We start from the raw sequence: 13,881 nt of genomic DNA on the forward strand, positions 1-13,881 counted from the left end.
AATGGAGAGGACTCTGAAGTTGACGACCCCTTACCAAAGCCGGAAGCAGAAGCCTGAGGCTGACGGTGGCCTCTGTTCTAAGGGAAGGGCCCCGGGGCCCGCAGAGGGTGGCAGCCTCACGCCAGCCCCCGAGCTGGCCACCGCATGTGTCTCAAATGTCGGTTAGGATCCTGTTACAGTTTGGCCAGCACTCTGTGACCATGACTGTCTGTCAGAGGAATGGGGACATTCCTCCAGAATCCACGTCTCCCAGGGGATGGGTGACCTGCACCCCGGAGCGAGGGCCGAGGCTGGGCCACCCCCGCAGCCTGGCTCTGTCACCGCTGTCTCCCGGCTGCCCTGAGATAAGGGGGGCAGGTCCCTGGGGCACATCTAGGGGGGTAATGAGTCCACTGGCAGGATGCTGGCAGGATGTCCACGGTGTGTCTAATATGTACAGATATAAATTAAAAACTATATTTATTGAACATTTACAAATAAATAACTTATTTTGAAGCAAACGCTTTAAACTAGCTTTCTGATCAAATCTAAAGACATCGAGGGGAACACCTCAAGGGCATCAGAGGAGCCCGACGCTAGCGGCCTTGGCTTCCGCGGGGCCGTTTTAAATGGCTCCGGGGGACGTAACAGGATTGAATCCACCATCGTCTTTAAAAGGCTTATGGTTGTGAGAGTGAATTTAAAAACCTGGTGTTTTTAAACACAAAATACGTACACCAGGAGTCTTAAGGCCAGGGTCCAAATCCTGGCTCTGGCACCAGTTGGCTGTGTCCTTGGGCGTGACCCACAGCGATGGTCGAGGTGACATTCGCGGTGACCTCTGCTAACGGCCCGCCCACCTGTGCCCATCTGCTCCCGGGCTAAGGTCCTGTCTTCCCTTCTGAGCAACAAGCAAAATCTGGCTGCTGCCGTGGGCCAAGCTGGCTGCCGACCAGCAGAGCCTGAGAGCCTTATCTGGAGAACATTCATTTGACCGGAAGGCAGCAAAGATCACGCTTTTCCCCTTTACAGAAAATTAGCGTCCTATGATGCCAGCCTCCTACGCTGATGGAGGAACGTGGGGAGAGGGGCTCCTCCTCCCCAGCGGGGCCGGGAAGATGGGCCTGGGGCTTGGGGAGGCCCCTCGCTCCCCGCTTCCTACTTGGATTTCCCGGGGTCAGGGTCGGGGGCCCAACGTGCTACGTGCAGGTGAGATGCGACCCCCACCCCCCACCCCTACCCGTCCTGTAAAGAGCGGAGGAGGAGCTTGCACGTGGCGCCGCCAGCAGGCAGCCCACGGACCCGGCAGACGGCTTTGCAACAAATCCAGGTTTCAGGTGGACTCCAGCTAAACAGCCTGCAGGTCCTGCTGCAGAACTTTCTTAGCCGCCGAGACCGCACTCCGGCTCTGGTCGGTGAAACCAGACAGGGCCCGTGCTGGCCTCGAGGGCCGCTCCAAGCCTGACTGGCAAGGCCTGCGGAAGCCGTGGGCGGCCCGGGGTGTGCTCGCAGGTGCGCGGTTTCCTTGCTTCCTGCTCCTGTATCTGCTGAGAAGCGGAGGACGGCAGGCCTGCCCCAGCTGCAGGCAGAGGGCTCCGGGGTGACAGATATATTTTCTAGGAGCCCGTCCCCGCCTGTGACTGGGTCCCATGGGTCAGTCTGCAGAGGGCTCCGGGGTGACAGATATATTTTCTAGGAGCCCATCCCCGCCTGTGACTGGGTCCCATGGGTCAGTCTGCAGAGGGCTCCGGGGTGACAGATATATATTTTCCAGGCAGCGGCTGCACAAGGAGAATTCCTGAGAGGTCCCTCTGCAGACAGAGGAGAGCCGGCCTGGTTCTTGGACCCACGTTACCTCTACCTGTGAACTGGCCTGTCCCCTTCACGCCTTAGTGTCTGAAGGCTTCGAGAAACATCCCTCTGGAGGCAAACGGGGAAACTCAGAGAGGCCCTACCTGGCGGCCGCGCCCTGAGGGAAACAGTAAACCAAGGCCCCTGGTGGGTCACAGGGGCGGGGGTGGGAGAGAAGCTCTCGGGGGCCCTTCTCTTGCCCTAAAGCGGCACAGTTCCCAGAAGCTGCTGCCTTTCAAAGGGCATACGCGCCCCTCGGGAATAAGTGTGACCGTCACCCCGAGGCCGACCAGGTCTCTGAGGGCCACCCGCTGGCTTTGAAGGGGTAGAAGGGGTTTGGATGCTGGGAAAAGCCGGAAAGGACACATATGCGTGAAGTATCAAAAACGCTCTGCTGCCTTTCAAAAGCGGTACGAATAACACAATATGATACAGAATCTCTGAGAAACCCTTGGAGCTGAGCGTGACACAGGAGAAAAAGAGAACATTTTTTTAAGTTTAAAGAAGAGTGGCAGCTTTTCATATCCTGGTGACAGAAGCATCTGTCCAGAAAACTTTTTTTAAAAAGGTAAAAAATGCCTCACGGCACAATTCTGTGGCGCCATCACCCCGAGTGATGGGGGGCCGGGCACGCGGGGAGAGGGGCGCGGAGACCCGGGGTGCGGGTTCCTGCTGTTCACGCTGCGGCGACATCCCCGGATCCTCCCGGCCGAGGGGCGCGCGGCCCAGTGCCCGCACCTCACACTCACAGCCCCGCCGGGGGCGCGGAGCTCGTCCCGGGCCTGTTGGCCGTTCGTCTTCAGTCGGCGTGGGGGTGCTGAGGCTGCTGGAAACGGCCATTTACCTGGTGGGTGGGAAGGTGCAGCTTCTCCATCCGCCAGGCGAGGCCCTCCCAACACCTTCCGTCCCTTTTCGGACTTTAAGCAAATGAAGTTGGAAGCCAAAGCGTTACAAGTAAATCTCTTTAAAGGGAACCATTATACAGTAGAGAGGATACAGCGGGCGGGTCCCGGCACCCGGGTGCCGGGTCCTGGTCCGGCCGCACACGCCCCGAGTCCTGCCGCCGGGGCCCCCGGGCCAGCTTCCCGCGGCCGCTCGATGGGACGACGCTGGCGAGCTGGGCGTCCGCGGGCTCTACGTGCCGTTCCTCAGCTCCCATTCCTGCCAAGCGAGGCAAGGGGAAGCGCGTACAGATCAAAAGGGCGCGTGCGGGCCGGAGACGCGGCAGGCTGCACCTGGCCCGCGCCTGCGCCCCAGAGGGCGCGGGCTCAGCTGCCGGGGACACAGCGCCGAGGTTCCCCGGCAGCAGGCCGAGAATCACCACGCGGCCCAGACCGACATCGGCCCGCGTCCCACCGAGGACTCCGGGCAAACCTAGAGAACGTGCGCGTGGCGGGACGGTCCCCACACGGGGCCTGGCGCCAAGCAGGGCTCTCCCGCCTGCCCTGGGGGCGGCAGTGCTGGTCTGACGCAAGTGCCCGACTCCCACCGTGTCCCCAGGGGTCACTAACTGGGCCGTGAGTACACTGCACACCCTCTCGTGTTGTATCAAATTAGGAATTGCTCACCTTTTTTCGAGCATCGAACGTACAAGCTTCATTAATGGTTAAAAGCACGGCGTTCGCCAACGTGGCAGAAACAAAACCAGAACTGAGCCGCCGGCACCTCGTGAGCACGCGCCGGCGCTGGTCCGACAGAGGCGGGGACGACCTCGTGGCCTCTACCACAGCCCCGCCCCCAATTCCGGGCTCCCCAGAGAGGACGCTCGGCTGCTCTGCGCAAAGGTGACGCTCCGGGCGGCAGGCAGCCCGGCGCCCCGGCACGCCTCCCTCCACAGCCGCCAGCCTGCGGGGCGGCGCCGGCTTGGAGAGAAGTCGTGTGTACGTGCCTGCACGCGCTGCCAAAGCCTCACACGCACGATTACGCGTGTAATCGCGTGACCAAGCACAGGTCACGCTGGCCACCAAGCAGGGAGCTCCACGGACTCGCCCAGCCAGGGGGACGTGGGGAGGACCCAAGGCCGCCGTGTGTTTCGCTGAAAAGGCTGCACGAAGGCGGGTGTCCCGTGCTCGGGGTGACCCAGTCCTGGTACGCTGGGACCTGGGGCACGTGTGTCAGCTCTGAAAGCACCGCAGCCACCACGCCCCGGCTCCCGGAACATCCCTCGGCACCCGGAGCTCCCAGGCTGCGGGGAGAATGCTGGGCCTGGAGCTGGACGTCGGGGCCCTTCAGCCCCCTTCTCGGCTGGGAAACCCCGTGGCAGGTGACTTGAAACCCTCTGAGTTTCAGGAGCGTGCTCTCTCACACTCAGAGCATCCCTCATCGGGAACGGGAAATTATTCTAGGAATACAGCCTGGGATAACGGTTCCTGAGCCCAGAACGAGGCAGACTCAGAAAGGTCCTCAGAAAAAGGCCAGGGTGCAAGAGGAGGCCACGTGTGCGATGCACCTACAGGCGGACGGGCGCTCCCAGAGGCCAGAGGCCAGGCCACCACCTCGCCCTCCAGCCGTGGGTCCCCTGCCACTGTTCTCAGGAATCCTGGGAAACCCCTGCTCGATCCCGTGCCTCCAGGGAGGATGTGGTCCGGTCTGAACGGCCAGCTGTGCATCTGAACCGGCCAAAACCACACGTTTTACATTTATCGTGAAAAGGGGGCAGGAAGTGCAGAGTACCGAGCCTCGGGACGGTGGGAGCAGGCATGGAAAATGCAGCCCTTTCAGAGGCTGGACTGACAGGACTGGAAACTGATTTCTCTGACAGTAGAGAAATAAATGAAATATTTTTACTGCATTTCCCTTCTGCAAATAATTAGGGGGACTTTATGGGACAGCTCTATTCTAAACATCTTTCAGGCAAAACATACCCCTCTGCAAACGAAGAACACTTGACAAGAACACTTGACACATGCCAAGCAGAGTGACAAATGATGCCCAGTAATTCTTCTTTTCCCCGAATGTATCAACACACAGGCTCAGTCAAACGCACGTGCTACGAAGACAGATATGCCAGGATGCTGTTTATAAGCACCATCGGCTGGGACCCTCCGTGAGCACAGCAGCCAGAGGCTAACACGCTCATTCTTATCTGACACCACATCTGCTTTTCAGAAAACAACAGATTTCTAGCCACTTTGGAATGGGTTCCAAAGCTGCCAAAGAACAAAGGTAACGACAGCAAGAGAGGGTCCCAGAGACAGTGAAGGGAGGATGTCTGGCCTCCACATTCATTCACCACAGCAAATCAAACTCACCTGGATGCATTAGCCTGACTGTACCAAGTAGGACTTTTTCGTACCACACTCTTTCAGTTAAGCCGCCAGGAACTGTTTGCTTTGATAAACTATAGTTTTTTAAAATTTTCTGAGACTTTTAAGCTTAGCATCAAAACTCGTTAGTGGCCAATCCCGTCAGAAGACTGGAAGGTACGACAGCATGGCCCCTCGGGTACAGGATTACAGGCTGCGGCAGGCCTGGCAGGCAGAGGATATGGAGAAGAGTCTGCCTCGACTTCTGATTTTCTAAAGGACCCCAGCGGTCACTGGCCAATCTCTATTCACCAATGAAAGAACAGGTCGGGAGAAGCCAGGACACAGAACCATGCTGCTGGTTTTCCTGAAAATAGATGGTCCAGGCCTAGAGACAAGCTCTGGTCTTTTTTGCCTTTGAAAAGGAGGATTCCTGTAGGAGGCTCTGCCTTTAGAAAAAACTGGGTAGATTCTCGTGAAATGGCATCTAATACAGAAGCTGCCGAACTGGAGCAGGAGGCCACACTGGGCTCCCACGCCCGACCCACAGACCCCGAGGCTGAAGTGCCTCCAGCACACCTTGCCCGTGCCACTGCTGGAGCCCCCCACCTGCCCCCGCACGCCCGCTCCCCTCCCCATAGTGCTGGCGTCCCCCGCAAGCAAAGCAGGAGGGCGGGAGCTCACCTTGGCCTTCCGGAGCACGTGCCCCCGGCAGGGGGTGCTGGCGGGGGCCGGCTGGCTCTTCTTCAGGACGGCCGCGCTGTTCACGGGCACGGGGCCCTCTGTGTCGCTGGTCTCACAGCTGGACATGGGCGAGTTCTCCAGAGTCCGGTGCCTAAAAACTGGAGACTGTTAATGGAAAGAGAAGACGTCGGGTGAGGCGCGCTTTCCACATCAGCAGTATTTTCCCCTAGGAAGATGGCTTAAAGAATAAAACAAGTTCTGGAAATAGGCAAAGACAATAACAAGAGTAATAAGGACCACCTCACAGAGCCCCACTCTAAAAGCAACTTTAAAATAGGCATTTTACAGCTGGAGAGACTGAGGCTTGAAGGGCGCTTTGCCCCGCGCTCGGCGCGGGCTCTCCCAGGCCTGCGGGGCAGCCTCTCACGTGAAGGCCTGTAAGGACCTTTCTGATTTCAAGGAGCTCCTAGGCTACAGCACCAGGAGCAGAAACCACAAGCTCACGGGATCCAGTTCCTCAGGGTGGGGCTCCCTGCAGCGACCTGACACATCCATACCGGGGATTCCCGACCGTTTACAGCACGGTCTCTGCAGGTCAAAGCAAGACTTAAGATGGAACAAAGTGAATCTGCAGTCGCCAAGTCTCCACGTGAGATTACAAGCTGCTCTTTGGGGAAAAAGTCGACAATTTGCTGTTCTTCCCCCGCAAAGGAGGCCTGCGCGGACTGACCTCTCCCTGCTCTGGCTGTGTTAACATGTGACCTAAAATACCGGTTAGATGACACAGAACGTCGTTTGAGGAGAACGGTGTCTTAATGATCGTTCAGATGGGCTGCTTGGAGCCCCTCTGGGGGCGGCTAACCACGGGCCCCCGGCAGCCAGCCATCCGCTCGCGCTTGCTCACTCGGAAATGCCTCCAAAGGCCAGGCCGGCTGGGCTGTGGGTGCCGCGGGCGGTGGGAAGGAGAGGACCCCGCCGCCCATCCCCGGGGGCGGAGCTGGGCTCCGAGGAGGGCGGCCCACGGTGCGCTCCCCTAGGACGACAGCTAACGAGCTGCGGGCCCAAGCACGTGGTCAGGGCGGGAGGAGGCAGAGAGCCGCTCGCCAGGCAGGGCGCGGCACGAGGTCGGAGGAGGGGCCCCCGAAGGCGGCAGCAGCCCCGTGGCCTGAGAGCAGGCGCTTTATCAAGCCGGGCCTGCACCCTCAAGAGCACGGGGCAAAAGGAAGGAGAGCTGACGAGAGGGGGCCGAGGGGGAGATGCCTCAAGAGGGAGGGAGAGTCCCGGAGAGTGCGGGGTCACCCCAGACACAGAGAGCGGTGCCCGGAGACGTGCAGACCTGGGGAGGTGAGGGCGGAGGTCACGTCGGGGAAGGCAGCCCCAGGGCAGCCGACCCCCAGCAGCTGGGTGAGTGGACACCGGGGCTCACAGGACAGTGTCTGCAGGGGACGTGGAGCTGGGGCAGAGTCTGTGTCGTAAGAAGCGACTCACTACGGACTCTGTCGACGCTTTGAAGGAAGCGAGGAGGGCGGGGAGGTGAAGATACAGCAGAGAGGGCGTGGCAGATGCCTGAGGGGTCAGCAGGGGTGGATCTGGAGCCACATCTCCGTCCAATGGGACCAAGGACGGCGACGCCAGCGAGTCCTCAGGCCCCTCCTGGGAGGTCAAGAGGCTTTCCTGCCTCCAGTCCGCCTCCGACACGGGTCCCCGGGGGCCCCTGGGACAGAGCCCCGCCCCGCACGGGCCAGAACGCACAGCCCTGCCACCACTCTTGGGGTAGAACCGGCCACCTTATTACACCCTCGGTCCCCGGTTCGGCCGGACGCTGAGAAGCCCCTTCCCCTGCTGGACTGCTCTCCCCGGCACCTTTCGGTGCCTGATGTGAGTGTCTTTCCCTGGTCTACCGGTCCTCCCTTGCTACAACACGAGCTCCACGGAAAGAGAGATTCTCACCTACGAGGTCCACTGCTGCGCCTGGAACCGTTTCCGGCACACAGATGGGGCACAGCACACATGTATCCGATTTGTTGAATGAGTGAATACATATCAACGAGCTGGTGAACACACAACGAGTGGATGGACACTTTCGTAGGCCAGGCACCATGCCCAGAGCTTTCGCACACACGAGCCCACGCGGGAGGTGACGGCACCATCCCCATTTCACAGATGGAAAATCGAGGCCTACGGAAGGGAAGTCATCTCGAGCCCTGGGCTCTTTGCTCACAGAGCCTGCTTTCCTCAACTCCCTGCTATGCTGTGCCCCAAAGGAGGGGCGGCTCGGTTGGTGTCATGGTTTTGGCGGTGGAAGCCCGCACTTTGCTGCTGGAATCTGCTCTGCCAAGCGGTCTGGGGGTGGAGGGGGGAATCCTCTGAAAGTGAGGGGCGGTCGCTGGAGAGGGACCGGCGACTGGAGAAGTTTTGAGATGGTCTCTGCAGAGAGTGGGAGGATGAGGTGACCAGCGCTTGGGGGGGGCGGTGAGGGTGGACGACAGGACCTCAGCGGTGCCACACACCCGTAACCCAGAAGCCTTGCCTGTGGGCCCCCCCAAGCCCCAGTAGCGGGAGGAGCTGGCCCAGGGCTGTGCTCCTAGGCCAGCTCTGTGGGCCTCCAGCTCCTCAGCTGGAAAACAGAAGCCATCACGTCTGACTCGACGGAACAGCTCGTGGAAAAGAGCAAGCTAGTGGGCAGCAACCACTCGAGGTGCTAATTCGTGTCTAATTCGTTCGTTCTGTTAGACTCCGAGGTTACAGACGCTTTCACTCATTTCCGTGTCCCCAGCACCTGGCATCATTCTCAGGACAGACGTGCTAGACATGTTATAAAAATCTGCCACACTGAACAAAGCTCTCTATCTAATGAACTGGCATCAAATGAGGACAGGGCTCAGAAGAGATAAGAAGAACTGTACTCATTATACTCAGATTTTGCACAAGGGGGGAAAGAAAATAGACTCAGTGTTTCCACCACCTTGGAAAAAGTTCAGTGAAAGACGTAAGAAAATTCCATGTCCGTGAACGTAAAACAGAGCCAAGAAAAGCGTTTGAAATGGCCACGGGAGCCGCGTCTTTGCGGTGCCGAGGCTGGGGGCGACGGAGCAGCGGTGACCTGAGAAGGCGACCCCCCGTCTCTCCTGGGGAGCGGCGGGCGTTACCTGCGGACTCGCCGTCCCCGCCCGGGGCTCGATGGCCAGCCCCAGGGTGACCCCGCCGGCCAGGGCTTTCCTGAGGCTCTCCTTGACCTCGGCCAGCTCCAGCTCCAGGTTGACGCGCTCCGCCTCCCTCTCTTTGCACTGCTCCTCCAGCTTCTTCAGCTTCTCCTCCAGGATCGCCTGGGTCTTCCGGCCTGAAACCCCAGAGAAACACGACTGCTGCAGCCGAAGGCAAAGAGTTCAGGGTGACAGAGGACGGACACGCGGTGCCCCTGAAGGGAGCTCAGCGCAATCTGGGGGTTGAGCTCCCCTGCCTGGGGTCCTTCCCACGGCACTCAAGTCCAGCTCTTCCTGAAAGGAGCACCGTCCCTTCCTAGCTGCTCTCTTTTGCTGCAGCTGGAAGAATACGGACCAGGAAGCACGGGGCCCTGATGCTCACAGATGCCAGGGGTTTGGGGTCTGGGCCCCAAAACACTCCTTTCGTTTTTTTAAATTTTTTTAACATCTTTATTGGAGTATAATTGCTTTAAAATGGTGTGTTAGTTTCTGCTGTATAACAAAGTGAATCAGCTGTACATATACACATATCCCCATATCTCCTCCCTCTCGCGTCTCCCTCCCGCCCTCCCTATCCCACCCCTCTCGGTGGTCACAGGGCACCGAGCAGATCTCCCTGTGCTACGCGGCTGCTTCCCACTAGCTATCTATTTTACATTTGGTAGTGTGTATATGTCCATGCCACTCCCTCACTTCGTCCCAGCTTACCCTTCCCCCTCCCCGTGTCCTCAAGTCCATCCTCTATGTCTGTGTCTTTATTCCTGTCCTGCCCCTAGGTTCTTCAGAACCATTTTTTTTTTTTTTAGATTCCATATATATGTGTTCGCATACGGTATTTGTTTTTCTCTTTCTGACTTATTTCGCTCTGTATGACAGACTCCAGGTCCATCCACCTCACTACAAATAACTCAGTTTCATTTCTTTTCTATGGCTGAGTAATATTCCATTGTATATGTGAATACACTCATTTTAAAATGAGGAACTTGGACTAGGTGGCTTCCAAAGGTGCCACTGACTTGAAAAGTCCGAACATGTTTCTCTACTCTGAGTCATCTTACTTGCCCCTATGGTCAGAAGACAGTAGAGCTTGCGTCTCCATAGCACACAGCACATTTGCTTTATTCATCTTATCCGAAATGTGTTACAGTGGCACAGGAAGGCAGGCAGTTAGCCCACCGGACAGAAAAGGAAAGCGGCCCCGAGGGTTAACCGACTTGTGAGCACGGCCCTGGCCGACCGCCTGGTAGCACGCGACAATCTCTCCTTCAAGGCCCAAAGCTGGTCTCATCTTTCTGCATCTTCACTGTCCTACAAACTGGAAACAACAGCGGGAAGAAATTCTCCTCCTGTCCTACTGACCCGGAGGCTCCCGTCCAGTTCTCTGACGGAGCCTCTGATCCCCCGGGGCGGGGGGGGCTCATGGGAGATGCCACCTCCTGCCCCTCCTACAGGCTGTCTCGAACAGGCTCAGCCCACACCCAGCCTCCCGTTCTTTAAACTCTGAAAGCACTTTCTTTCTTAAAACCCATGTGGGCACGAAGTCAGGAAAGGCTGGACCCGACAACTAGCTGCTGTATACACGCCAACCCCCCCGGCACAGAAGCCGCTGGGAAGCAGGTTCTTCCTCTCGGGATCATTCTGGTCTCTACTTTCCTCCTCCTCACCCCCCGAGGCCAGAAACTGAAATCTAGAGAGTCGGCCTTGCCCCAGGACCCGACTCAGTCTTGAGCTGAGGAGACATACGTTTCAGCAGCCCCAGCGCCGGAGCCGGGAACCACACGGCCAGCTCCTGCCACGAGGCCAGACGGGCTGCCCCAGAGACAAGGCTGTGGTCCTCACCTGCATCCCCCTCTCCTTTCCGCTCTGGGGCTGTTCCCCCTCCCCTGGTCCCTTCCACGAATCCATCACGGTCTGGCCCTCACCAGTCCCTCCTCAGGGAACGCAGGGCTCCTTCTACCCACGCAAACACCTCTCAGCTGGGCTTCTGAGTGTTACCCGTCCTCCTGCTGGGACACCACCCTCACGCACAGTGACCATAACTCGTGAGCCCGGAGGCTTGTGCTCTCAACGACCTCTGCCGTCAGCCCCCAGGGCTGGGACAGCCCCCCGGCACCGACCCACCCTCAGCCGGCGAGTTGCGGTCCAGGCCTGGCCTCCTCCCCTCGCCCCCGGTCCATTATTCCACGTTGCGGCACCTGCCCTGGGCTTTTACCACCAAGGCTTCCCAACTGCAAGAAGCACCGCATGGAATGACCCGGTCTTACTGAGAGGAGAGCCTCGCGAGGTTCAGACCCCGAGGGCGGAAGAGGATAAGCCTAGACTCCGGCGTCAACAGAAGCAGGCCCCTCGTACCGGTGTTCACTTCGATGGCGGCCCTCAGGCCCTTCCTCTCCTTCCGCAGCTGGGCCAGCCTGTCCCGCAGGCCTTCCCGCCTCTTCAGCAGCTCCTCCTCTTTGGCCTGCAGCCGCTTGGCATCCGCTTCCACCCGGTTCTTGCCATATTTGTACTGGTCAGCATCTTGAAAAAAAAAAAGCATCAACAGGAAATTAGGTTTAACCAAGTAGATGATAGGGTAATTCATACAGCCTGTTTAATCAGCCTAATCAGTGAAATAAACTCAAAGCTAGTCATTTTGCTAATTCAACAAGAAAGACAACAGGACAGGTTTGAACCAAACAGAAAAGTGACCAGTTCAGATCATCCAATATTCTTTGAAACAAATTTCTAAAATGAAAACAGAACGTTGGGAAATTCCTTTAACGCCTCCCTTTGAGGCATGCAACATACAATCTTCAGCAAGGTCGAGAGTGAACAAAACGTTCTGTAATCTGAAAAGAGAGGGGTCTACCAACATCAGAAATAATCTCTTGATGTGCGTAGTTCTCTGTATTTTTCAAAACACTTCCATTACACTGTCACGTCTGACCCTTACAACTGTGCTGTCCAACCCTTTTGCTGACCTGACGGCGCCATCCCCGCCTCCAGCGGGGTGGGTACCTGGCATGGACGGAGCACACGATAAATATCCGCTGGGTGAGTGACTGAGCAAATTAGAAAATGAAGGGGCACCCAGGGCAGTGTCTGGAGCCCGACCACCTAGGTGGGAATCCCAGCTTTGCCACTTGAGCTGCGTGACCTTCCACAAGGCACTTCATCTCTCCGGGTCTCAGTTTCCTCACCTGTGCAACGGGGGTAATAAGAGCAGGTACTTCGCAGGGTTGTTATGAGGATTAAAGTAATACTTATACAGAACTCTGAGCAAGCACAGACTGGGCACTGTGTAAATGCTCATTAAATAAAGTGAGTGGATAAATGAATGAAGAGGAAACCAGCCTTCAGGAAAATTTAGAGATTTGGCCAACATCACACTGCTAGTTAATAGTGCGTTAAAATCCTGACCCAATGCTCTTGTCCTCGAATTATTCTGGCCTTTCAATAGTAATGAGGGTTCACCGTTCTGCAGCTTCTGTGGTCTCCCAATGGCTCCTGACAGCTAACGGCTCAAACCTGATGACGACCCAAGGCCTCCTGCACCTCCTGCACCTGTGAGCTCACATTCCATGATATACCACGGTGGTTTATTTGCATGTGTGACTCCCTTATTAGACTAGAAACGACTTCTGGGGAGAAGCCATGGAGGGCGGTGTAATGGTGGATAATAAAGGCAGTTGACCAGGGAAGAGACCGTGATTGTGGACAGGCAATAAATCCCCCCGAAGGCTCAGCTTCACCCTCTATAAAGCAGAAGTGCTAAGGCCTAACTTGTGGCGTTAAAAAAAAAATTCGATACATGTACTAAAAGCCACCTAACAGACTCATGGGATGCCTGGGCCGCGGTGGACACTCCCTGGCAGCTCCCATCCCTGTCAGCGATAACGGAGCCCCCGGAACCCTGTCCACTCTGCCAGACCATGACGAGCCATTTCTAACGATTTCTAGCGCCTGTCCTAAACACCGAATTCACCGATTCTTACAATGCAAAGCATCGTGACTGCATGAACGCTGCGCTTATGAAGGCAGGTACAAAGTCATCACTCCCCCCTCCATCCATCCTCCCCTCTCTAAAAACCAACCAACCCCCCACACAGAATGACATTGAAAGGATCGCAGCATGAGGATGACCAAATCAACAACTTGAAACAAAAGCCCTGCTCTTAGTGGCTTGGGTAACCACATGTTGTATAAACAGAGGACAGTCCAAACTCTGTCCGCTCATCTCTGATCTAAGATGTTTCCCCGACAAACCTGTATGCAATCACTTACCACCTTCCACATCATTTGGTCCCCATGCAATAAACCCCATCCAGGCTACAATGCAACTGGCTGAATTCAGCAAAAAACACAGAGCACAATTATTTTTCCCTTTTTTCGTCATTGGATGTCACCAAAGTTAATAAAAATTCCCTGCAGAGGCCCTCATAAAATACAGGAATGCATCATCTAAGACATAAAATAAGCACAGGTGCTGAGAGACAGGGGGATGCTATGCAGACAGAGATTTCCTGCGGTTCAGGTCTCACATCACAAGGCTTTTCAGACACGTTACTCCCTTCCCCACCTGCCCCTCCCCAAGTGGACAACACTCAAATTTTAAGTGAATATAAATACACCCAACTGTATGAGGGAAATAAGATTTGCCGGAAAAATAAGGTGAAAAAAGAAGCACAGTGAACGCATGATGAGGAGGAGGGTTTGGCCCACCTGGCTGCTTGAGTGTGTGTCCGAGGAGAAGGGAAGCGCAGGTGAGCTGATGTCATGAAAGCAAGACCAACAGACAGCCCTCAGGACAGGAGGAAATAGTTGCAAAGGAATCAACGGACAAAGGACTAATCTCCAAAATTTACGAGCAGCTCATGCAGCTCAATATCAAAAACACAAACAACCCCGTCCAAAAATGGCAGAAGACCTAAATAGACATT

General features: G+C 56.6%; 1 protein-coding gene across 4 annotated transcripts in view; it reads right to left on the bottom strand.

Annotated features, from left to right (window-relative positions):
- The window catches only part of AFAP1 (actin filament associated protein 1), a 73,276-nt gene continuing 59,395 nt past the window's right edge, over positions 1-13,881 (bottom strand). Inside the window, exons 9-12 of one of the 4 annotated variants that reach the window (XM_028492345.2) lie at positions 11,315-11,479; positions 8,909-9,099; positions 5,760-5,924; positions 1-2,674 (exon numbers count right to left, since the gene is read on the bottom strand). In XM_028492345.2, the coding sequence (XP_028348146.1) occupies positions 2,630-2,674; positions 5,760-5,924; positions 8,909-9,099; positions 11,315-11,479 (566 nt within the window). In that variant the 3' untranslated portion in view covers positions 1-2,629. Of the gene's footprint in view, positions 2,675-5,759; positions 5,925-8,908; positions 9,100-9,616; positions 10,278-11,314; positions 11,480-13,881 lie in introns of those variants that run through there. The other 3 variants (XR_008617924.1, XR_008617923.1, XR_008617925.1) reach the window with 3 other exon arrangements.

Source organism: Physeter macrocephalus, chromosome 7 (genome assembly GCF_002837175.3).
Source record: "Physeter macrocephalus isolate SW-GA chromosome 7, ASM283717v5, whole genome shotgun sequence".
NCBI lineage: Eukaryota > Metazoa > Chordata > Mammalia > Artiodactyla > Physeteridae > Physeter > Physeter macrocephalus.